Source organism: Leucoraja erinacea, chromosome 7, assembly GCF_028641065.1.
Source record: "Leucoraja erinacea ecotype New England chromosome 7, Leri_hhj_1, whole genome shotgun sequence".
NCBI lineage: Eukaryota > Metazoa > Chordata > Chondrichthyes > Rajiformes > Rajidae > Leucoraja > Leucoraja erinaceus.
Window position 1 is genome coordinate 6847837 of NC_073383.1, and position 24592 is coordinate 6872428.

At 46.3% G+C, this 24592-nt stretch overlaps 1 protein-coding gene across 1 annotated transcript; it reads right to left on the bottom strand.

Annotated features, from left to right (window-relative positions):
• Positions 1–578: 578 nt before the first annotated feature.
• Positions 579–20272, bottom strand: LOC129698601 (mucin-13-like). Its single transcript, XM_055637709.1, has 8 exons — positions 20160–20272; positions 15963–16066; positions 13113–13244; positions 10894–11011; positions 7281–7318; positions 5587–5674; positions 1958–2135; positions 579–921 (listed from the first exon to the last, which is right to left on the bottom strand). Exons 1-8 carry the CDS (start codon positions 20255–20257, stop codon positions 841–843), a joined length of 837 nt encoding a protein of 278 aa, XP_055493684.1. The 5' UTR covers positions 20258–20272; the 3' UTR covers positions 579–840.
• Between the last annotated feature and the right edge of the window lie 4320 nt (positions 20273–24592).

Sequence of the window (24592 nt, forward strand, 5' to 3'; positions counted from 1 at the left end):
GTAAGTTTCGCGTAAGTGTGACGGGCCCTTTAACAAATGTTAATTCCATGGAATATATTTTGACTCATATCAAATTAATTAGGTTGACACAATACAAACAACTGACAAAAATTGCAATTAAGTATTTTTATTCGCATTTATTATTTACATTATTCTTTAGAGCAAATCTTCTAAAAAATATTAATCAATATAGCAATCTATATAGGGGTCATTCATAAAGACATTTGGCTTTCTTGAACTATGTTATTGCCGTTACATTTAGTTTAGTTTAGAGATTCAGCGTGGAAACGGGTCCCTTCGGCCCACCGGGTCCGCGCCGACCAGCGATCCCGCACTTTAACAATATCCTACACCCATTGGGAACAATATTTTTTACATTTACCAAGCCAATTAACCTACAAACCTGTACGTCTTTGTAGTGTGGGAGGTGACTGAAGATCTCGGCGGAAGCCCACGCAGGTCACGGGGAGAACGTACAAACTCCGTACAGACAGCACCCGTAGTCGGGATCGAACCCGGGTCTATGGAGCTGCGTTCGCTTGGAAAATGTGTCAAATGTTTGCCAAGATTTCCAAGTTATAATGATGATGAAATATTTCACAAAGCACTGGAATAAAAGAACATTAAGCACAAGCAACATTTTTATTTGCAGATGCTACCTGACCAGTTACAATCTCCAGTGGAGGGAGGAACTGCAGATGCTGGTTTAAAGCAAAGGTAGATACAAAATGCTGGAGTAACTCAATGGGACAGGCAGCATCTCTGGAGAGAAGGAGTGGGTGACGTTTCGGGTTGAGATCCTTCTTCAGACTCCAATACTTGCCCCGATAGTTAAGCTGATCACATGTGTTCGGACTTGCCGTAATCATACTTCTGGTCCTGATTTTGGAATCGATCCCATGACCTCTGGGCAAAGTCACCCTAGGAGAAGTGATGAACGAGAGTGAAAAGAGAAGATGAACACTAAAGCAGAGTATTTTTACCATCATCAATTGTGTACGACCGCCTTAACACCCAACGAGCCTCTCTGCCTACTTTTACTTTATGTAAGTTATAAAAGAGTATTACTAAAGTTGCTTAGATTTGTCTCACATATGGTAGAACATCAATTAGGCATTGAGCTCCCAGAGTTGAACTGTACTAAGACCCAAGAAAGATTGTAACTCAACCAGGCCATCAAGAAAATAATTCTAGGTACACAAAAATGCTGGAGAAACTCAGCGGGTGCAGCAGGATCTATGGAGCAAAGGAAATAGGCAACGTTGCTGCACCCGCTGAGTTTCTCCAGCATTTTTGTGCACCTTCCATTTTCCAGCATCTGCAGTTTTTTCTTAAAGAAAATAATTCTTCCATGTTTAAAGTTTTGAAGAATACTTGTATTGTTTTTAGTAAATCAGGAGAATATTCTTAAGCATCACAACTTCTCATTTGGCTCTCACTTTGCATAAATCAATATATGCAACAGCAGTGTTTAAGTTACTCAGCAGTTCAGGCAGCGTTTGTAGAGGGAAAGGACAGACAATGTTTCTGACTAAATCTGACGAATGGTCCCGACTTGAAACATTGTCTGTCCATTCCCTCCACAGACGCTGCCTGACCCACTGAGTTCCTCCAGCACTTTGTGTTCTGCTCCAGATTCCAGCATCTGCAGTTGCTTCTGTCAGCACTCAAGTTTGTTGTGTTAAATGTACGTGTTATAAATATTAAAGATAGGAAGGTAATTTTTAGTACTAAATTTCCATCAGTGACAGCAAATGAAATATGTGTAGTTTTGTTTCAGATTTACCCAATGTGTTGAGTTTTTCAACGAGTAGATGAGGCCTGGATGCTAATGAGCATGGATAAGGAAACAACATTATATCGCATGATGCCCATTTATGTTTTGTGCTTTTACGAGAGAAATTATCTTTAGGTTTCGGTTATCTTTAGGCTTATTCAATAAAATGTAATCATTTACCTCATCGGGTTGGGTTCGTGACCAAGGTGCTGATTGGCTATTGGCGTTTTGGTAAACGTGATTGAGAGCCAGGTTGACTCTCGGTATCCTGTGTGGCTGTCCGGAGACGCCATTAACTTTCTCTGAGTCAGAGTTTATCAGGTGTTGTTCTTGCTCGTCAGATTCAGCCCGTGTCATTCTGCAACAGAGACAGCTGGTTAGCCATTAAACATTGCGGAGTTAAAAATTACTGCCCAGAGAGTCGATCATTTAGTGCCTGTTTTCATGCATAAATTACACTTATTCTCTCATTTTTCCTTGCGACAATTATGGAGTGATAGTGATAGTGACAGAGTGACAGAGTGGCAGAGTGACAGAGTGGCAGGAGAATGTAGTTAGGTGGGAGAGATAGATCAGCCACCATTGAATGGTGGGGTAGACTTGATGGGCCGAAGGACCCAATTCTGCTCGTATACCAGCTGTTACTTCTCCGGAGATGAGTCCATTCAAATGCATGGGGATGTGCTGCAAACCCCTACAAATGCTGGCTGGACTTTGAAGGGCCAGATGTGAAGAGTATCCAGTCCCCACCTAAGCCTGTTTACACTCTGCTGCTGGACTGGGTGCTGCACTGGATGGTCAAGAAGAAGCTCAGGCCTTGCCCGACCTCCGCATTGTTACATAAATCGGGAGCAGGATGACCCAGTTGTGCCGTTGGTCGTATTGCAACTCCTGCAGGGAACTGCAGGATGACAATCAGTCCCAGTTGCCCAATGAACCACCCTTTACATCTAAACGTTAACAACCTTCCTGTTCTCTCCAATGGTATACAGTTTCTGGCTGCTTTAGGGAGGAAACTAGGGCATTGCATCGAGGGTGTAACTAGTAGCGTGGATAGGGGAGAACCAGTGGATGTGGTGTATCTGGACTTCCAGAAGGCTTTCGACAAGGTCCCACATAAGAGATTAGTATACAAACTTAAAGCACAAGGCATTGGGGGTTCAGTATTGATGTGGATAGAGAACTGGCTGGCAAACAGGAAGCAAAGAGGTAGGACTAAACGGGTCCTTTTCACAATGGCAGGCAGTGACTAGTGGGGTACTGCAAGGCTCAGTGCTGGGACCCCAGCTATTTACAATATATATTAATGATCTGGATGAGGGAATTGAAGGCAATATCTCCAAGTTTGCGGATGACACTAAGCTGGGGGGCAGTGTTAGCTGTGAGGAGGATGCTAGGAGACTGCAAGGTGACTTGGATAGGCTGGGTGAGTGGGCAAATGTTTGGCAGATGCAGTATAATGTGGATAAACGTGAGGTTATCCATTTTGGTGGCAAAAACGGGAAAGCAGACTATTATCTAAATGGTGGTCGATTGGGAAAGGGGGAGAGATGCAGCGAGACCTGGGTGTCATGGTACACCAGTCATTGAAGGTAGGCATGCAGGTGCAGCAGGCAGTAAAGAAAGCGAATGGTATGTTAGCTTTCATTGCAAAAGGATTTGAGTATAGGAGCAGGGAGGTTCTACTGCAGTTGTACAGGGTCTTGGTGAGACCACACCTGGAGTATTGCGTACAGTTTTGGTCTCCAAATCTGAGGAAGGACATTATTGCCATAGAGGGAGTGCAGAGACGGTTCACCAGACTGATTCCTGGGATGTCAGGACTGTCTTATGAAGAAAGACTGGATAGACTTGGTTTATACTCTCTAGAATTTAGGAGATTGAGAGGGGATCTTATAGAAACTTACAAAATTCTTAAGGGGTTGGACAGGCTAGATGCAGGAAGATTGTTCCCGATGTTAGGGAAGTCCAGGGCAAGGGGTCACAGCTTAAGGATAAGGGGGAAATCCTTTAAAACCAAGATGAGAAGAACTTTTTTCACACAGAAAGTGGTGAATCTCTGGAACTCTCTGCCACAGAGGGTAGTTGAGGCCATTTCATTGGCTATATTTAAGAGGGAGTTAGATGTGGCCCTTGTGGCTAAGGGGGATCAGGGGGTATGGAGAGAAGGCAGGTACGGGATACTGATTGGATGATCAGCCATGATCATATTGAATGGCGGTGCAGGCTCGAAGGGCTGGCTGGCCTACTCCTGCACCTAATTTCTATGTTTCTATGTTTCTAATGGCTTTGTGTACAAAGGAACTGCAGATGCTGCTTTAAATTGAAGATAGACACAAAAAGCTGGAGTAACTCAGCGGGACAGGTTGCGTCTCTGGAGAGGGATGGGTGATTTCAGGTTGAGACCTTTCTTCAGACTGAAAAAGGGTCTCGACCTGAAACGTCACTCATTCCTTCTCTCCACAGATGCTGCCTGTCCCGCTGAGTTACTCCAGCTTTTTTTATTTAATGGCCTTTCTCCAAATGTTGGACGGAGAAGAGTGCTAGCTGGTTAGGTTTGGATTTTTAAAACATTTAAAAACATTTACCAAGGATTTAAACCCATCCCAACCTTTTTCAATGTTCATTTGGAGTATTGTGAGCAGTTTGGATACCATATCTGAGGAGGGATGTGCTGGCATTGGAGAGGGTCCACAGGAGGGTTATGATGAGTGTTTGATGGCACTGGGCCTGTACTAGCTAGAGTTTAGAAGGATGAGGGGGATCTCATTGAATAGTGAATTACCGAATCGTGAAAGGCCTGGATAGAGTAGATGTGGAAAGGATGTTTCCACTAGTGGGAGAGTTCAGGACCAGAGGGCACAGCATCAGAATAAAAGCATGTACCTTCAGAAAGGAGATGAGGAGGAATTTCTTTAGTCAGAGGGCGTTGAATCTGTACAATTCATCACTACAGACGGCTGTAGAGACCAAGTCAATGGGTATTTTTAAAGCGGAGTTTGACAGGTTCTTGATTAGTACGGGTGTCAAAGATTATTGGGAAAGCCAGGAGAATGGGGTTGAGAGGGAAAGATAGATCAGCCATGATTGAATGGCAAAGGGCCAGTTGGCCTAATTCTGTTACTATGACTTCACATTTACCCCAATTTTTCTGTTCCTTCAACTGTAATTACTTGAAAAGAAATAAACTATACTAGACCGTGGGGCCCATTGGGCCCCTTTCCCCCAAGGCAACATTCCACCACTCACCCATTCCCCAATGCAATAATCCACCACTCACCCATTCCCCCAACGCAACCCATTGCCTCAATGTAACCCGTTCCTCCAACACAACCCGATCCCCCAACGCAATATTGTACCACTCAGCTACAGCCGCAAACTACTGATTAAAGTTATAAAGTTCCTGCTCTTTTTCCTGTTCTTAATTTGTTGCTAATTTTCAGAGACTTCTCATGTGCATTTATGAAGTTTATTCATGGAACACGAGTATTATTACATCATCTTTCTAAGGCCCCCTTCGGTCATGGCTGATCATGGGTGTCTCCAGGGTGCTATTCCCTATATGGAGGACGCCTGTGCGTGACTTTGTTTAACATGGGGAGATTGGGGCACAAGCAGCCACCCCACGGTCCTTGACAGATCTGGGTCAGGATCCAGTGGCCAGCCCCCATTATACCAAAGATGGACACAAATAGCTGCAGTAACTCAGCGGGTCTGACGGCTTCTCTGAAGAAAAGGAATAGGTGATGTATCGGTTTTCAGACCCTTCATCAGACTGAGAGTCGGGGAAATGCATTAAATGAAATTACCTGACATATGTACACGCAAGTGAAATCCCCAGAGCCAGAATCACAACTGCGGCTACAACTCCAGTCACTATAATAGCAAGTAGGTATCCTGTAAAGAGACGGATATTCCAAAATTCACATCAAGCGAGTGGCAGGACTGAAAATGCTTCATGGGTTTGAACCCCAATACCATTCATTACAAATTGTTTTACAGAGCAGAATTATACAATGCAAAAAGAGGAACTTTACAGTATTCGAGTTATGCAGGTTCCCCCTCCGATTACTACATCCTTATCTGTGCCATAAAACACAGTTAAACCTTCCCCTTGGAAGCACCTCCCTCCTCATTCTGATAGACACAAAAGGCTGGAGTAACTCAGCGGGCCAGGCAGCATCTCTGGAGAGAAGGAATGGGTGACATTTAAGGTCGAGAATAATCTGAAGAAGGGTCTCGACCCGAAACGTCACCCATTCCTTCTCTCCAGAGATGCTGCCTGTCCCGCTGAGTTCTCCAGCATTTTGTGTCTATCTTCGGTGCAAACCAGCATCTGCAGTTCCTTCCTCCACAGTTCATCTCTCCTCATTCCCCTCCGCATCCTCTCAGCACAAATATATATATTCACTTTAGATCTTTCAGGTCAGGTCGGGGGTGAGTTCCCCCCGCCATGGGTACCATGTAATCCCGTGCTACCCGCTCCATGGTTGGATAGTCGGTGACTAAACCGTCTCCCCCACCTGGTCTTCCAGGTGAGGAGGGGGCTGTGGACCCCCAGCAGGACCAAAAACAACTCTCAAAGTGGGGATGAGCTCCTAGCGAGCCAACGGCCATCCTCGCTTCAATCAATCAGATTTCAATCAATCAATCAGTTTTATTCATCCCATACACAATAATGTGCAGTGAAATGAACTGCAGTAGAAGTTGCGATCACTGTCGTACATAGCATTGTAAGGAATGATGAAAAAGCACACACACCAAAATCCTGTACTTCCAACGGCAGAAGTCCGCAGGAACTGGAGGACTGAGATGTGTGGTGCGTTCATCACCGTTCCCGATGGAAAGTAGCACCACTGCGTCGCTAATGTTTTGAATGATGATGAATGAATTAGATAGACACAACATGCTGGAGTAACTCAGCAGGGCGGGCAGCATCTCTGGAGATATACAGTCCTCACTATAATTTGGTGACTAATATTGCACACAATACCCCGATTTGGTCTGATTTGGCTAGATTTGAATACAATTCCAGCACAACATCCCTGCTTTTATAGTAATTTCAGTTTGCCAACTCCGTCACCTTTTATGTGTGGGTAGGAACTGCAGATGCCGGTTTTTACTGACGATAGACACAAACTGCTGGAGTAACTCAGCGAGTCAGGCAGCACCTCTGGAGAAAAGGAATAGATGACGTTTCGGGTCGAGACCGTTCTTCAGACTGGATCCAGCAGAAGAAGGGTTCCGACCCGAAATGTCACCTATCCCTTTTTTCCGGAGATGCTGCCTGACCCGCTGAGTTACTCCATCAATTTGTGTTGCTTTTTCATGAACCAGAATCTGCCGTTTCTTGTGTCTACAGCCCTACAAACGCATTGTTGAAATGAATATTCCTTGACTTTGCTTGACTCAATAGAGAAATCACTGCCCCTTCTGTTAACAAGGGAGTATACTTCTCTTCGATTCACAGTGAATACTTGAAACTGTTGATTTTAATTCTTACCATCCTCACAGTTTCTTCCAGCGTAGCCATATGGACAACTAAATGTAAGATTAAAAATGTATTAGTTACCATTGTAATTACAAATATTGATTCAGAAGATTAATATTGTAATAAATTACATTTCCCCTTTTGAAAACAATGAGTTAGGTTTAAAAGAGATAGGACACACTTCCATGCGGATGTTTCTCTGAACCACAAGTAGATGTTGACAGTGATGTTCTGCGGTCTATTCAATAATGTGAACGCCATTGCCATTGTCAAAGATAAATTGCAAAGCTTCAAGTGGATAGCAGGGGGTAGAGTGCATAAAGAGAAGCTCAAAGTCCTCTTCATGGGTCATATCTGTGTTTCAAACAAACTGGGCATGTGTACCTGGCACTTACTGCAGTCTACTTTAGTCAGCTCCTGTACTCTGTAGTCAAAGGGCAACATGGCAATCGTAAAACACTAAAAGGAGGTGGAAAGGGTAACATGACATTTGCTTATCTGCAATGATGTGGAATTGGGCTGTGTTTACTGATTTGTATTGGTCAGAGGTGCATGATTTATGATTGTTATAAGATAATTCAGAACAAGGAAAAATACTTAAATGCCTGCCACTGTAAACAACACAAATAAATATTCTGTGCCTAAGGAGTACTACGTATGTTTGTTGAGCAGTCTCCTAGATTTCTTCCAATGATTGCTCTATTTGATGCTCTTAATAAAGTCTTGATTGCCTTACTTGATCTTTGTGGTGTGTTTTTAGGTTTTCTTTAACGCCACCCTATGCTGGATATGCCAGTTCACCCTCAGAACCAAATCCTGCATTCCAAAATTCCCCACCTAACATGGACACGTCATTCAAAGGATGTCTGCAATTTGATAAATTCCACCATCGACTTTTCAGAGCAAGTGGAGTGGGCAATAACAGTCAGTGTGCGTGTATATGTATATATATTTATATTTATATATATGAACAGACAAATAAATAAAACCAATATTAGTGCAAAGTCAAATATAATGCCCCCAAGTCTATGTAGTTCGGAGCTTTAATTGGAGGTTGTAGTGTTCAATAGCCTGATGGTTGCAGGGAGGAAGTTGCTCCCGAATCTGGACGTTACAGTTTTCAGGCTCCTACACCTTGTTCACCAGAATATCTCACCCCCGGGTACAAGACTAGAGAATGACTTAAGTGAAGGAATCCACGTGCAGAAACAATAGACTTGCCAAGGACAAACTGAATGGTAATGACAGCAAATTAACCAGAGAAGATTGGCGACTTGCTCAATTCGGATTCAGATTCAGATTCAACTTTAACTGTCATTGTCAGTGTACAGTACAGAGACAACGAAATGCAGTTAGCATCTCCTTGGAAGAGCGACATAGAATATGAGCAATAAATACATCTATTTACATGCATACAGTCATAGTGTTTTCCTGGTGCAGGAGTGACGGGGGGATTGGCAGTCACCGAGGTACGTTGTTGAGTAGTGTGACAGCAGCAGGGAAGAAGTTGTTCCTGGACCTGCTGGTCCAGCAACGGAGAGACCTGTAGCACCTCCCGGATGGTAGGAGGGTAAACAGTCCATGGTTGGGGTGAGAGCAGTCCTTGGCGATGCTGAGCGCCCTTCGCAGACAACGCTTGCTTTGGACAGACTGAATGGAGTGGAGTGAGGAACCAGTGATGCGTTGGGCAATTTTCACCACCCTCTGCAATGCCTTCCGGTCGGAGACAGAGCAGTTGCCATACCATACTATGATGCAGTTGGTAAGGATGCTCTCGATGGTGCAGCGGTAGAAGTTCACCAGAATCTGAGGAGACAGATGGGCCTTCTTCAGTCTCCTCAGGAAGAAGAGACGCTGGTGAGCCTTCTTGACCAGAGTTGAGGTGTTTTGGGTCCAAGAGAGGTCATCGGAGATGTTGACCCCCAGGAACCTGAAGCTGGAAACACGTTCCACCTCCGTCCCGTTAATGTGGATGGGGGTGTGCGTGCCGCCCCTAGACTTCCTGAAGTCTACAATGAGCTCCTTGGTCTTCTTGGAGTTAAGGGCCAGGTTGTTGTCATGCTGCTAGGAGCTGGACCTCCTCCCTATAGGCCGACTCATCGTTGTTGCTGATGAGGCCAATCACCGTTGTATCATCTGCATACTTGATGATGGTGTTAGTACCATGTACAGGTGTGCAGTCGTAGGTGAAGAGGGAGTAGAGGAGGGGGCTCAGCACACAGCCCTGTGGAACGCCGGTGTTCAGGGTGAGGGTTGAAGAGGTGTGGTTGTCTGACCTAACAGACTGGGTGGGGTCTGTTGGTTAGAAAGTCCAGTATCCAGTTGCAGAGGGAGGGGTTGATGCCCAGGTCACCGAGTTTGGTGTTCAGTTTAGAGGGTATAATGGTGTTGAATGCTGAGCTGTAATCGATGAACAACATTCTTACGTAAGTGTCTCTGTTGTCGAGGTGGGAGAGGGCGGAGTGAAGTGCCGTTGAGAAGTGCCGTTGGGAAGTGCCCCAAAGCAATGTTAAATGTGAGAATGCTTCCGTAAACAGTGTGAAGGGCCTGTCCCACTTGGGTGTCATTTGCGTGTCACGCAGATGGCGCGCAAAGATTTTGTACATCCCAAAACCCTTGTGCCCCGTGCGTGACCGCGCATCACTGCCTACGTCACCACGCATCATGCGCGCGTAATGTGCACCAAGCGCGCTTAATGTGCACCCCAGTCGTGACGCGTAAATGATGTCGCATAAATGACGTGCAAATGACGCCAGAGTAGCCCTTTATAAACCACAACAATAAATGGAGTTGAAGTAGTCTCTGGATTCTGGGGTGTACTGAATGCTTGTGAATGGGCAGTAATGGATTGGCCAAGAGATGGTAAATGCCGCTTAACAAATCATGTAGGGGAACGGGTTGGAGGACAATGTCCTTTCAATTTAAGTGTGCCTTGCAAACCTAAACTTGTGACACAAGTGTGTGATAAGCACGTCTACAATGGTGGTCAAACAACTACAGGGAACTTTGCTGAGGGATACTTCTAGTGCCTGAACAATTCACATCAGCTTTGTGCCACATCTCTGGGCTACACGTTGAGATCCATGGCCATGTTTAGTTTAGTTTAGTTTAGTTTACAGATACAGCGCGGAAACAGGCCCTTCAGCCCACATAGTCCTCACCCACCAGCGATCTCCGCACATGAACACTATCCTATACACACTAGGGACAATTTACACTTACACCAAACCAATTAACGGACAAACTTGTACGTCTTTGGAGTGTGGGAGGAAACCGAAGATCTTCGACAAAACCCATGCTGTCACGGGGAGAACGTACAAACTCCGGGCAGTCAAGCAGCCGTGGTCGGGATCGAACCCGGGTCTCTGGCACTGCAAGCGCTGTAAGGCAGTAATTCTACCAATGCGCCACTGTGTTGCCCTCATTGCAAATTATCCAGCACGTGGGGAAATGTGGGTGGTAGCAACCAACAAATCCTCTGCCTCCCTCAGCTCCTGGTTGTCTTTCTAATGTTCACTCCGCCATCCATCCCATCACCAGTCACCAACACTGGTTTCTTACAAGTTTGAGTTTATTGCCATATTGGGAAATTGGGTGTAAAATAAAAATATTTAAAATACTTAACCTGTCACATTTTCCATTGTTGTTTTGATATCCGGGCTGACATTCACAAACAAAGCCATTACTCCCAGCTTCGGGCACACAAAGTTGATTCTCCCCTTTACATTTCGATTTACACGTTTCTGGGGATAGATTAAAGACAATTGCTGTAATTAGTTTGCAGGGACTATCACAATGTTAAAGTAACAATTAGACAGGTGTATGGATGGGACAGGTTTAGAGGGATATGGGTGAAACACAGGCAGGTGGGACGTGTGCAGATGGGGCATGTTGGTCGGTGTGGGCAAGTTAGGCTGAAGGGCCTATTTCCACACTGTATCTCTGACTCCAATACCCCATGACTCCTATGACTTGATAACATTGAAATGTTTTCTTCCTTTAGATCTTTGTAATTAACCGTTTAACATAATTATACAACTGCTACATGAATTAAACACAGACCATTGTTCAGAAGAATGAATGAGGAGAGAATTTGGATATCTGAAATTTCTGCAATGTTCAGTCCACAAAACCCTCTATTATTCACCCTAAAGATATACGCTCTTAGACAACTTAGACAGGAACATTCCACCCTATCCATCCCCCTCAAATGTTGTGTGCCTCTATCAAGTCGGCTTTAGTCACCCTCCACTCCAGGGGAAACAAACCCAGCCTGTCCCATCTCCACTTATAACTGAAGTACTCCAGCCCAGTCAGCTTCCTGGTGTATCTCTACACTCTTTCCACTGCTATTTCATCCTTCTGCTAGTTTTTGAGTTCAGTTTAGAGATACAGCGCGGTTCCAGGCCCTTTGGCCCACTGTGTACATGCCAACCAGCGATCCCCGCACATTAACACGATCCTACACACGCTAGGGACAATTTACACTTATACCAAGCCAATTAACCTGCAAACCTGTACGCCTTTGGAGTGTGGGAGGAAACCAAATATATCGGTGAAAACCCACACAAGTCACGGGGGAGGAAGTACAAATTACGTATGGACAAACACCTGTAATCGGCATCGAACCCGGGTCCCTTTTTCTCCAGAGATGCTGACTGACCCACTGAGTTACTCCACCATTTTGTGTCTATTTCCTTTTTTATGACCGATGCTGTTTCTTTGAACAAGGGAGCAAAGGCGTCACAAATGTATTGCGCAATAATCTCTTTATTGCACATCTTGCCACCTTGCCATTTCCCACGGATAGAGTATAGATATTGTTACAAATGATATCAAAGTCGTCCCAAATTTAACTTCTCAAATTTAAGAGTTCCACGGGCCTTTTAGTAGATTTCTCTTTGTGCTTTTTTGTAAATTTATCATCTGCGATGTACAGAGGCAATAGAAAACCAAATTTTCATAAACACATTCTTTTGAAAACTGAAACTACACACTTCAGGTCTTATCCAACAAACTTTTTCACTCCGTAAAGTTCGAAAACTTTAATGCTGGACGTTGTTAAGCAGGAAAGGGTGCGCAGAAGATTTACGAGGATTTTGCCAGGACTTGAGTGCCTGGGCTATAGAGGGAGGTTGAGCAGGCTAGGACTCTATTCCTTGGAGCGCAGGAGGAAGAGGGGGTGATCTTACAGAGGTGTATAAGATCATGAGGGGAATCAGACAGGGTAAACGTGCAGTCTTTACTCAGAGTAAAGGAATTAAGAAACAGAGGACATAGGTTTAAAGGGCCTGTCCCATTTTCACGAGGTAATTCACGACTTCTCCCGAGTTTTCCCCTGATTCAAACTCGCAGAATGTTCGTAACGAGTCCATAGGAGGTCGTAGGAGTTTGTAGATATATCGTAGCGGCTCGTTGTGCTAGCTGTAGGTACTCGTGGCATCAGGTAAAAACATCGGGACGTTTTTTCCAGCCCGATAAAAAAATGTCCACGAGTAAAAAAATGGTCAGGATGAAAGAATTAAGTTGTGAAAGTGGGACAGGCCCTTAAGTTGAGAGGGGAAAGATTTAATGAGTACCTGAGGGGTAACTTTTTTTACACAAACGGTGGCAGGTATATGGAACAAATTGCTGGAGGAGTTAGTTGAGGCAGGTACTGCAACAAAACATTAGGACAGGTACATGGAGAGGATAGGTTTAGAGGGATATGGGCCAAATGCAGGCAGGTGAAATTCGTGTAGATGAGGCATGTTGGCCGATATGGGCAAGTTGGGCCGAAGGACTTTCCATGCTGTATGAATCTATGACTCTATGTAAAAAAATCAATTGTAAAACCGAAAATACCTAGGCATTTCATGTCGTATTGAGTGTTCTTGTAGAATCCTTGTTTGCAGGAACACTCAGGCAAACCGAAGCTCGGTTGGACACAGAAGGATGAAATTTTGTCGCACTTATCAAGATTACATCCAGGCACAGCTATAAACAAGAAGAACAAACCAGGAAATTAACTTGCATGTACATGCTCTATGCAATCTCATATCAGGCTTAATTTCACATTATTCCGAATGAACCTTAAGTAACAGAGAGAGAGAGAGAGAGAGTCAGAGAGAGTCAATTTAATTGTCATTTGGACCCCTGGAGGTCCAAACGAAATGCCGTTTCTGCAGCCATACATTACACACAAATAGACCCCAGACACAACATAATTACATTTAACATAAACATCCATCACATAGCTGTGATGGAAGGCCAAATAAACTTATCTCTCCACTGCACTCTCCCCCCCCCCCCCCCCCGATGTCAGAGTCAAAGTCATAGCCCCCGGCTGGCGATGGCGATTGTCCCGCGGCCATTAAAGCCACGCCGGGTGGTGCGAGGTCGCACACCGGGTCTTGGTGTTGGAGCCCCCGGTGTGCGCTCGCAGAGTCCGCGGCCATTCCAGCCGCGCGGGGCAGTGATGTAGGCCCCGCTCCAGGAGCTCTTCAACCCCGCAACTCGGGCGGGAGAAGTCGCCGTTGCAGTAGCCCCGAAAAGCGGTCTCCCTCCAGGGAGCCGCGGGCTCCCGGTTCCCGCCGTCCGCAGACCCGTCGTTGGAGCCTCCGACTCTCCGGTAGCAGCAGCAGCAGCAGCAGCAGCAGCAGCAGCAGCGCTCCTCCACCGCTCCACCCGCTCCGGACTCGGCCAGCTCCGCGACGGCAACGGTGAGTCGACACCCGAGTCCCCGGCTTCTTCCTGTTGGAGGCCGCTCCTCGTTGCGGCCTCAACGACACCTGAGACCCGACGAGAAAAGGTCGGGTCTCCAGTGCAGGGAGAGATTCAAAAAGTTTCCCCCCCCCTCCCTCCTCACCCCCACCCCCCCACACACACACCCCAACATAAAATAACAAAAACTACATAAAAACACAGACAAAAAATAATAAAAACGCGGACAGGCTGCAGAGGCCGCTGCTGGCCAGAGCCGCGGTTATTTAACCATAAATAATAACACATTAAACTTGAATCTAAATATTTTAGTCTGCATTCATTGCTGGATATCTGTGATGGGGGATGAAACACTGCAAGAATTCCTACTGGAGGGGGCAGGACAAGAGTGTAGCAGTGGAAGTAACAACTTGAAATGGTTTCTGCCAACCCTTGAGGGTGAAAGTCAGAGGCTAGTGGCAGCCCCTGGATATCAGAGACTTAAAGCCGTGGGTTGCCCACATGTGCAGTTTTGCATTCCTCATCTAGGAAAAGATATACCCGCTCCAGTGGGATTAGTGGGGAGAGAGTCATGAAACGTGCCCTTTGGCCCAACGTCCATGCCAATCAAGGTGCCCAAACTACACTAGTCCCATTTCCCTGTGTTTGGCCCATATTCCTCGAAACCATTTCTATCCATGTACCTGTACAAGTGTATTTTAAATGTTATGATAGCACGTGACCCAACTGCCTCCTCTGGCAGCTCGTTCCATACACCCACCACCCTTTGTGTGGAAAAGATGCCCCTCAGGTTCCTATTAAATATTTCTCCTCTCACCTTAAACTTATGTCCTCTGGTTCTTGATTCCCCGACTCTGGGTAAAAGACTCTACATTCACTATTCACCTCTTCATTTTATACACCTCTCTAAGATGATCCCTCAGCCACCTGCTGGTGCAGCGGTTAGTGCTGCTGCCTCAACACCAGAGACGTGGGGTCGGTCAGGACTTTGGGTACTGTCCATGTGGAGAGGTTGTTCTCTCTATGACCCAGGTGCTGCCGTTTCCTCCACATGCCAAAGACATGTTGGTTGGAAGACTCATTGCGTGACTATCCATTGGGCCAGTTATTGGAATGGATACTGACAGGAGGGGGCGGCACAGTGGCGCAGCAGTAGAGTTGCTGGTTCACACCACCAGAGACCCTGGTTCAATCCTGACCGTTGGTGCTGTCTGTGTGGAGTTTGCACGTTCTCCTTGTTTTCTCCAGGTTCCTCATGTTAACTCCTGTGCATGTGCACCAGCATCAAATGCACACGCATGCTGGCCTGTTACGCACACGTGTGCCAGCATCTAACACACATCTGTGCCGGCATGTTACGCACACGCATGTCGACATGTTACGCACACGCGTGTCGGCATGTTACGCACCCACGTGTCTGCATGTAACGCACAAGTGTGTCAGCATGTTACGCACATGCGTGCCGGCATCTTCTGCACATGGGGACCAGCATCTTACACGCCTGCATGCCAGCATCCTTGCTGGACACGAACGTCATGGAAGAACGCATTCGCGGTAGCGTGGAAACACCGTCCGATCAGAGGACGGGGACCCGGGACTCACGCGGGACAGTCTGAAAGCGTGCAGCATTTGATGTGAGTTAAGGTGATGTACCAAGTTCAAAGTTAATTAGTAAATTATTTACTCTGTTATAGTTATTGTTCCTGGCAATACATAACAGGAAGAGGTGCAGGAGAGTTCATGTGTTAGGAGCTGAATTAGGCCATTCGGACCATCAAGTGTACTCGGCCATCCAATCATGGCTGATCTATCTCTCCCTCTCAACCCCATTCTCCTGTATTCACCCCATAACGTTTAACATCCCACCTTAGAGATACCCAATGACTTGGCCCCCGCTGCCTCCTGTGGCAATGAAGAGGGAAGCAGTTACTTCATCGGACGGGGGTCCGGCATTTGAGTTTAGTACAGAATAATAAAAGCAGTATCACTTACTTTGGTATTTGTAATTCTTGGATACAGCATTCTCAATGACAGACTCGTTCACTTTGCTTTCACTGCCGAACGTGTTGGTGACATCTGTGATTATACTCCCCTTCCTGCAATCGCAAAGTTGTAAAAGTGAAGTTTCAGGCACAAACGGAGCAAATACCACTGATAGAACGTGACAATGCTTGCTGAGAATTAGGGAGAGGCCTGGAACTGGCATTTAGTTCGAGAGGGCTTGTGTACAAAAACTGGGATGCAATGCTGAGGCTCCATAAGGTGCTGCATTTGGAACATTGTGAGCAATTTTGGGCCCCTTAACTGAGGAAGGATGTGCTGGCTCTGGAGAGAGTCCAGAGGTGGTTTACAAGAACAATTCCTGGAATGAGTGGGTTAACATATGATGAGCGTTTGATGGCACTGAGCCTGCACTCGCTGGTGTTTAGAAGGATGAGGGGGGGACCTCATTGAAACATACAGAATTGTGAAAGGCTTGGAGAGAGTGGATGTGGAGAGGATGTTTCCACAAGTGAGATAGTCCAGGACTAGAGGTCATAACCTCAGAATTAAAGGACGTTCTTTTAGGAAGGAGATGACGAGGAATTTCTTTAGTCAGAGAGTGGTAAATCTGTAGAATTCTTTGCCACAGAAGGCTGTGGAAGCAAAGTCAATGGATATATTTAAGGCCGAGGTAGATAATTTTCTTGATTAGTACGGTTGTCAGTGGTTATGGGGAGAGGGCAGGAGAATGGGGTTATGAGGGAGAGATTGATCAGCCATGATTGAATGGCGGAGTAGACTTGGTGGGCAGAATGGCCTAATTCTGCTCCTATCATTTATGAACAGATAAGTGAAAGCCAGGACTATTTTTACGAGACATTTTGTGGCGTTGCATGAAATAACTAACAGCCTGAAACCCAGATTACATTTCTCTTCCAGTTTCTATTGACATCAGCAGGATAAAACTAATTATTTTATATCACCAGGCAAGGTCAGAGTCTACTTCACCATGTCTTGTAAAGTTGTTTACGAGCATGTTGGGAGGACTTGAGGGCCTGAGCTACAGGAAGTGGCTGGGCAGGCTAGGCCAAGGCTTTATTCCTTGGAGCGCAGGAGGCTGAGGGTGATATTATAGAGGTGTTTAAGATTTGAGGGGATTAGATAGGCTGAATTCACAGAGTCGTTTACCCCAGAGTAGGGGAATCAAGAACCAAAGGACATACGTTTTATGTGAGGGGGGGGGAAAGATTTAATAGGAACCCGAGGAGCAACTTTTTCAATCAGAGGGTGTTGGGTGTATGGAACGAGCTGCCAGAGGAGGTAGTTGAGGCAGGTACGTTAACAGCATTTCTAAGACTTGGACCGATATATGGACAGGAAAGCTTGAGAGGGATATGGGTCAAACACAGGCAAATGGGACTAACTTACATGGGGCATCTTGGTTGGCATGGGCAAGTTGGACCAAAGGGCCTGTTTCTGTGCTGAATGACTATGACTCTAAATGTACAATTTGTTTGTGGTGAGAATGACACAGTCAAATGAGTCATCGGAAAGCCCGCTGAAGAATGACCTGTGTCACCACTTTGAGGAAAGTTAAAGTCCTAGCTCTGTATCTTCTGCAAGGACCTGCCATCAACTGTGCGAGTCCCGCCATTGTTCAACTTCCCAAGGTGCATGGCTTCACTCCTGTCTTTGCCGCATTCTATCTGTCATTCCCTTGCCCGCTTTCCCAGTGGATCGAGATCCTGTTGTTGGACAACCTTAGTCAACCTTCTCCAGAGCCCGTCTTATCGTCCACAAACTCACCTGGATTCCCGTCCAAATCGTTCATGCATATGTCCAAACAACAGGTAACCCAGCACTGATCCGTGCAGCATGCCACAGATCGCAGGCCTCGAGTCTGGAAAACATCCTGCTCCACCTCCTTCTATCAAGTCAATTTATCATCCTGATAGTTAGCTCCCCTGAATCCAATGTGATCTTGCCTACTGCTCCAGTATCCCATGCGGGACCTTGTCAAAAGCCTTGTCACAGTCCATGTAAAGAGCATCTACATTCACAATGCCCTTGATCAACTCTTCAAAACAAAATCTCAATTACATTGGTGAGACACCATTTCCCACTCACAAAAACACAGACTGTCCCCAATCAGTCATGGTCTTTCCAAATGTAGAAACATAGAAACATAGAAATTAGGTGCAGGAGTAGGCCATTCGGCCCTTCGAGCCTGCACCGCCATTCAATATGATCATGGCTGATCATCCAACTCAGTATCTCGTACCTGCCTTCTCTCCATACCCCCTGATCCCTTTAGCCACAAGGGCCACATCTAACTCCCTCTTAAATATAGCCAATGAACTGTGTGGCCTCAACTACCCTCTGTGGCAGAGAGTTCCAGAGATTCACCACTCTCTGGGTGAAAAAAGTTCTTCTCATCTCGGTTTTAAAGGATTTCCCCTTATCCTTAAGCTGTGACCCCTTGTCCTGGACTTCCCCAACATCGGGAGCAATCTTCCTGCATCTAGCCTGTCCAACCCCTTAAATGTAGATAGGTCCTGTCCGTCAAAATTCATCCTGTAATTCATCCACAACTGGTGTCAGGCTCACTGGCCTGTAGTCCTCAGGCATGTTCTTGCAGCCCTTCTTAAATAGACCTACAACAGTAGCTGCCCACCAATCTCCTGGTGCCTAACCCATGATTAAGGACGATACAAATATTTCTGCCAGAGGGCCTGCTATTTTTGGACCCACTTCGCACAGTGTCCTAGGACACATTGAACAGGCCCATGGGATTTATACCCCTGAACACCACCGACACCACCTCCTTGGTAAGAGAGCTGACAGATTTCAACAGCGAATGGATTCCTCTCTATTTCCTAAATGCATCCAAATGGATTACACCTCCACTTCTTGGTGTTATAACATCAGGTCACATTTCCTCCCAGTTATAATGTCAGATGTACTCCACCTCCTCAGAATGTTAGCTCGAGGTCAGAAGAGGGAGCTGAGGCACACCATGTGTCAAGACCACCTAATGGCCAACCTGAACATCAGATCAGCCCCGAAGCCCAACTCCATTCCTTCTTCCACTTCACGTTCATAGGTTCTAGGAGCAGAAGTAGGCCATTCGGCCCATCAAGTCTACTCCGCCATTCAATCATGGCTGATCTATCCCTCTCCCTCAACTCCATTCTCCTGCCTTCTCCCCATAACCCCTGACATCCGTACTAATGAAGAATCTGTCAATCTCCGCCTTAAAAACACCCATTGACTTGGCCTCCACAGACGCCTGTGGCAATGAATTCCACAGTGTCACCAACCTCTGGCAAAATAAATTCCTCCTCATCTCCTTTCTAATTCTGGCTGATTCTTTTATTCTGAGGCCTCTGATCCAAGACACTCCCACTAGTGGAAACATCCTCTACACATTCACTCTATCCGGGCCTTTCGCTATTCGGTAAGTTTCAATGAGGTCCCCCCTCATACGTTTAAACAACGAGTAAACACTTTTTCACACAGAGTTGTGAGTCTGTGGAATTCTCTGCCTCAGAGGGCGGTGGAGGCCGTTTCTCTGGATACTTTCAAGAGAGAGCTAGATAAAGCTCTTAAAGATAGCGGAGTCAGGGGATATGGGGAGAAGGCAGGAACGGGGTACTGATTGGGGATGATCAGCCATGATCACATTAAATGGCGGTGCTGGCTCGAAGGGCCGAATGGCCTACTCCTGCACCTATTGTCTTTTGTCTATTGTCTAATGCCTTCAAATGCTCATCATATGGTAACCCAATCATTCCTGGGATAATTCTCGTAAACCTCCTCTGGACCCTCTCTGATGCCAGCACATCTTTCCTCAGATACGGGGTCCAAAACTGCTCACTTCCAGGGCCCTCATGTCCCCTCCACAATATTGTAGGTTGAGTTCATACCCGCTTTATTTTGATCAGTCAGTCATTGAATGTTTAGCATTGTTTCTCTTGTTTTCTTGATTTGGCTGTAATACTTGATTAGTGCGGGTGTCGGGGGTAATGGGGAGAAGGCAGGAAAGTGGGGTTAGGAGGGAAAGATAGATCAGCATGATTGAATGGCGGAGTGGACTTGATGGGCCGAATGGCCTAATTCTGCCCCTCGAACATGAACGGAGCTGGTGATTGCGAACATTCATTATTCAGAGATTACATGTAAATGTTGAATTTAGTTTCTCCTTACCTTGCATTAATGATCACAGTTGATCTGTAATCGTAGTCTTTCAATTTTTCACTAAACTGAAAAAAATTCAGAACAGTTTCAAAGCATTGTTTATACATTTCCGGATCAGTGTTTAATTCAATGACAAACACGGTCTGTACTGATTAAAATAATCAGTTTATGATATCCTCTTCCACTGTCTACAGTTACTTGGCAATATTTACATTTGACAAAGTATTGCCCAGGAATTGGTTCCCCCCACATATGTTGTGCAAGGAAACACCTTGAGTTTTATGCATAGATAGGGTAGACAGTCAGAACCTTTTTCCCCAGGGTGGAAATGTTCAACACTAGAGGGCATAGCTATAAGGTGAGAGGGGAAAGTTTAAAGGAGATGTTCGGCGCAAGTTTTGTTTATACAGAGGATGGTGGGTGCCTGGAATGCGCTGCCAGTGATGGCGTTTAAGAAGCTTTTAGATAGGCACATGAATGTGCAGGGAATAGAGGGATATGGATCATGTACAGTCGGGGGGGTTTAGTTTAAGTTGGCATCATGTTCGGCACAAACATTGTGGGCCGAAGGTCCAGTTCCTATACTGTTCTGCTCTATCTTGTAGGTTCTAATGCCAAATTAGTTTTTAGTTTAAACATTTTTTTTAAGTTTCAGAGATACAGCGCGGAAACACATCCCACACCCACTTGGGACATTTTTACATTTACACCAAGCCAATTAACCTACAAACCCGTTTGTCTTTGGAGTGTGGGAGGAAACCGAAGATTTTGGAGGAAACCCGCACAGGTCACGGGGAGAACGTACAAACTCCGTACAGACTTGGACAAAGATTCCGTACAGACCCCGTACAAAATTGGATAACAAGAAACAAAATCTAAAATTGATCAGACACAACGCGAAAACAGCTTCCCCCGGAAGGATAGGAATGAAGAAATGGGCTCAGGTTGGTGGGGTCCTCCTGGGGTGAGAATCTGCCAGACGAAAATTCATGGCCTGCCTCGGTACATCACGCGCCGGGCACTCCACCACAACTCCATCACCACCACGGCACGGTGACGCAGCTGTAGAGTTGCTGCCTTACAGCGCTTGCAGTGCTTGCAGTGCCAGAGACCCGGGTTTGATCCCGACTATGGGTGCTGTCTGTACGGAGTTTGCACGTTCTCCCCATGACCTGCGAGCGTTTTCTCCGAGATCCTCGGTTTTCTCCCACATTTCAAAGACGTACAGGTTTGCAGGTTAATTGGGTTGGATACACCCCTGGTAGGATAGTGTTAGTGCAGGGATCGCTGGTCGGCGCGGACTCGGTGGGCCGAAGGGCCTGGTTCCACGCTGTATCTCTAAACTAAACTAAACTAAACTCCTGGGACTCACAGGGAAATGACGATCAATGTAATCTAGTGCTGATGTTATATATTTTTGGGCAACCAACACTGAAAAAAGGAGGTGCTTCAACAGTGATTTCAGGACTCAGTAGCCCAATCTGTTAAAGAGTCAGGAGTGTTTGATTGTCTTGTGTCCCAGATAGAACAATGAAACTCTAAAAGCCCTGTCCCACTTACGTGTCCTTGGCACGCAAATTACGCGAACGGGCATCGTGTGGCCACGTGGGGCCGGTCCCACTGAGAAGTGGAGGGGTATGGGGTTGTGCGCGGTATCGCGCGGCGCTCCGGGATTTTGTACCGAACAAAATCTTCACGTGCCACCGGCCTGTCGCGTAACTGACGGCCAAAGTGGGACAGGCCCAAGACCCTGGCGAGACACAACATCTCACCTCCAACAGCAGCAGAAGCAGCAAACGATTGCCGAACTCAGCCTGGGGCTCACGGCCGTTGCGGTCCAGATCCCCCCCCCCCACTTCTACTCCCAGAGCGGGGCCAAGAAAATTGAAGATAGACACAAAATGCTGGAGTAACTCAGCGGGACCGGCAGCATCTCTGGAGAGAAGGAATTTGTTGAGACCCTTCCTCAGACTGAAGAAGAATCTCGACCCTGAAAAAGGGTCTATCATCCATTCCTTCTCTCCAGAGATGCTGCCGGTCCCACTGAGTTACTCCAGCATTTTGTGTCCATCTTCAAATGACGTCTCACGCTCCAGACGGCTGTGCGGGCGCATGAAGACGCGCGCGATTCTCGTGGGACCGTCGCGCCTTAATGCGATGACGAGGTTGCGCAATTAGCGTGCCAAGGACACGTAAGTGGGACAGGGGCTTTACTTGCAGTTTCAACTTGTGGTGTGGTTCTTTAAATAGCCTTGACACGCTGCAACTTGGAATGAATGTCACTTTGATCGTCTCAGTTTCTGTTCTTTGTGTTCAATTGCTTCATATCAACAGCTCAATTAGATTATGGAACTTCACGCTGGTGAAAACTGGAGGATTGAAACTATGCACTGCAAGTCTTGATGATGTGCAGTGAAGTTCCAGGATTTCTCTTATTTAACTCAGGTTAACTTTGCTTTTTTATTGCCCTGACATTAGAAATTGTGCTGGGTAACGGCAGATACCACACAGATTGCCACAGAAGGCTGTGGAGGCCAAGTCAATGCATATTTTTAAAGCAGAGACAGATAGATTTGTGATTCGTATGGGTGTCGGGGGTTAAGGGGAGAAGGCAGGAGAATGGGGTTAGGAGGGAGAAATAGATCAGCCATGATTGAATGACGTAGCTGATAATAGCTGATGTCTTGATGGGCCGAAGGGCCTAATTACACTCCTGCCACATGACATTATGACCATATACGTACTATATTAGTTATATTGTCAAGAAGTTGCTTATGTTCCTTCGATGCTTTGTCGTTCATCTCTTCACTAAATGTTGCTTCAAGAGTGAGTACGCCACCAAAGGTCTTGCCTAGATATTGGACAAAGAGAATCAAATGGTTACATTTTATTTCAGACGATTCTGTAAACTGTTTTATAATTGACTTTAACTTCCCCCCCCCCATTTTTCATCCTTTGTGTTTTCCTAATTAAATCAGTTTTCAAGTCGTTGGAAAGTTTCTGAAACATAGGCGGCACGTTGTAAGAAGCAGCAGCAGGTGATAGTCCTTGCATCGTGAAAGGTCTTCAGGACTGGTTTGCCAGGGGAGGTAAGGGCCTGTCCCACCAGCATGCGGCGAGCGCGACCTAACGTGGTCACTTGAGCCATATGGCCTCGCGGGGCCGGTCCCACTTCGATCGCCGGAGCCGCATGGAGTTGTGCGGAGCTGGTCCCGACATCGTGCGGGGCTCCGAAAAACTGACACTGTTCAAAAATTCCGCGCGACAACGGCCTGCCGGCCCGCAGCCGCATTGAGGCCGTACGCAGCATCTTGACGTCGTACGCAGCGCCTTGACGGCATACACCCAGCGCGTGGCATTGCATGATGACGTCACCGCCCAGCGTGCCGTTGCGTGATGACGTCACTGCCCGACGCTCTGCAACGTCCAAATTCAGTCGGCCCGCCTCCTGCCCAGCTGATTGGTGAGTATGATGTCGGGACCAGCCCCGCACAACTCCAGACGGCTCCGCGGTTGGAAGTGGGACCGGCCCCGCGCAGCTGTACGCCTCAAGCCACCACGTTTGGTCGCGCTAGACACATGAAATCGCATGCTGGTGGAACCGGCCCTGTAGTTGAGGCAGGCACTATAACCACATTCAGAAAACATTTGGACAGGTACATGGATAGGAAAGGTTTAGAGGGATGTGAACAGATCTTTCCCCTTTCACCTTAAACCTATGTCCTCTGTTTCTCGATTCCCCTACTCTGGGTAAAGACTCTACACATTCACCCTATCTATTCCCCTCATGATCTTGTACATCTCATCATCCCTCGCTCCAAGAAATAGTCCTAGCCTGCTCAACCTCCCCCTGTAGCTCAGGCCCCTCGAGTCCTGGCAACATCCTCATAAATCTTCTCTGCACCCTTTCCAGTTTAACAGCATCAGCATTAGAGTGTTCTAGCTACTTGCTGTTTGTTGGATAATAGTTGATGTCTGCAGTTTCAGTTTTCTAAATTGTCGTTAAATGTTTGTTAACATTTGGTTTTCTGTTGCCTCTGTATACCGCAGATGCTAATTTTACAAAAGGCACAAAGAGAAATCTACTAAAAGGGCCATGGACCTCTTACCTTATATTTAGAAATGTTAGTGATGATATAATTTGTGACAATATCTATACTATATCCATGTGAACACATGTGTACACTGTCGGCTTCATTGTAATCATGTATCATCTTTCCGTTGACTGGACAGCCTTTCACTGTATTCCGATACATGTCACATAATAAGGTCATCAGCTCATATGTTCTAGGAGTAGAATTAGGCCATTTGGCCCATCAAGTCGATGCGCAGTCTCTTACCCAGAGTAGGTGAATCGAGGACCGGAGGACATAGGTTCAAGGTGAAGGTGAAAAGATTTAAAATGAATCTGAGGTGTAACCTTTTCACACAAAGGGTGGTGG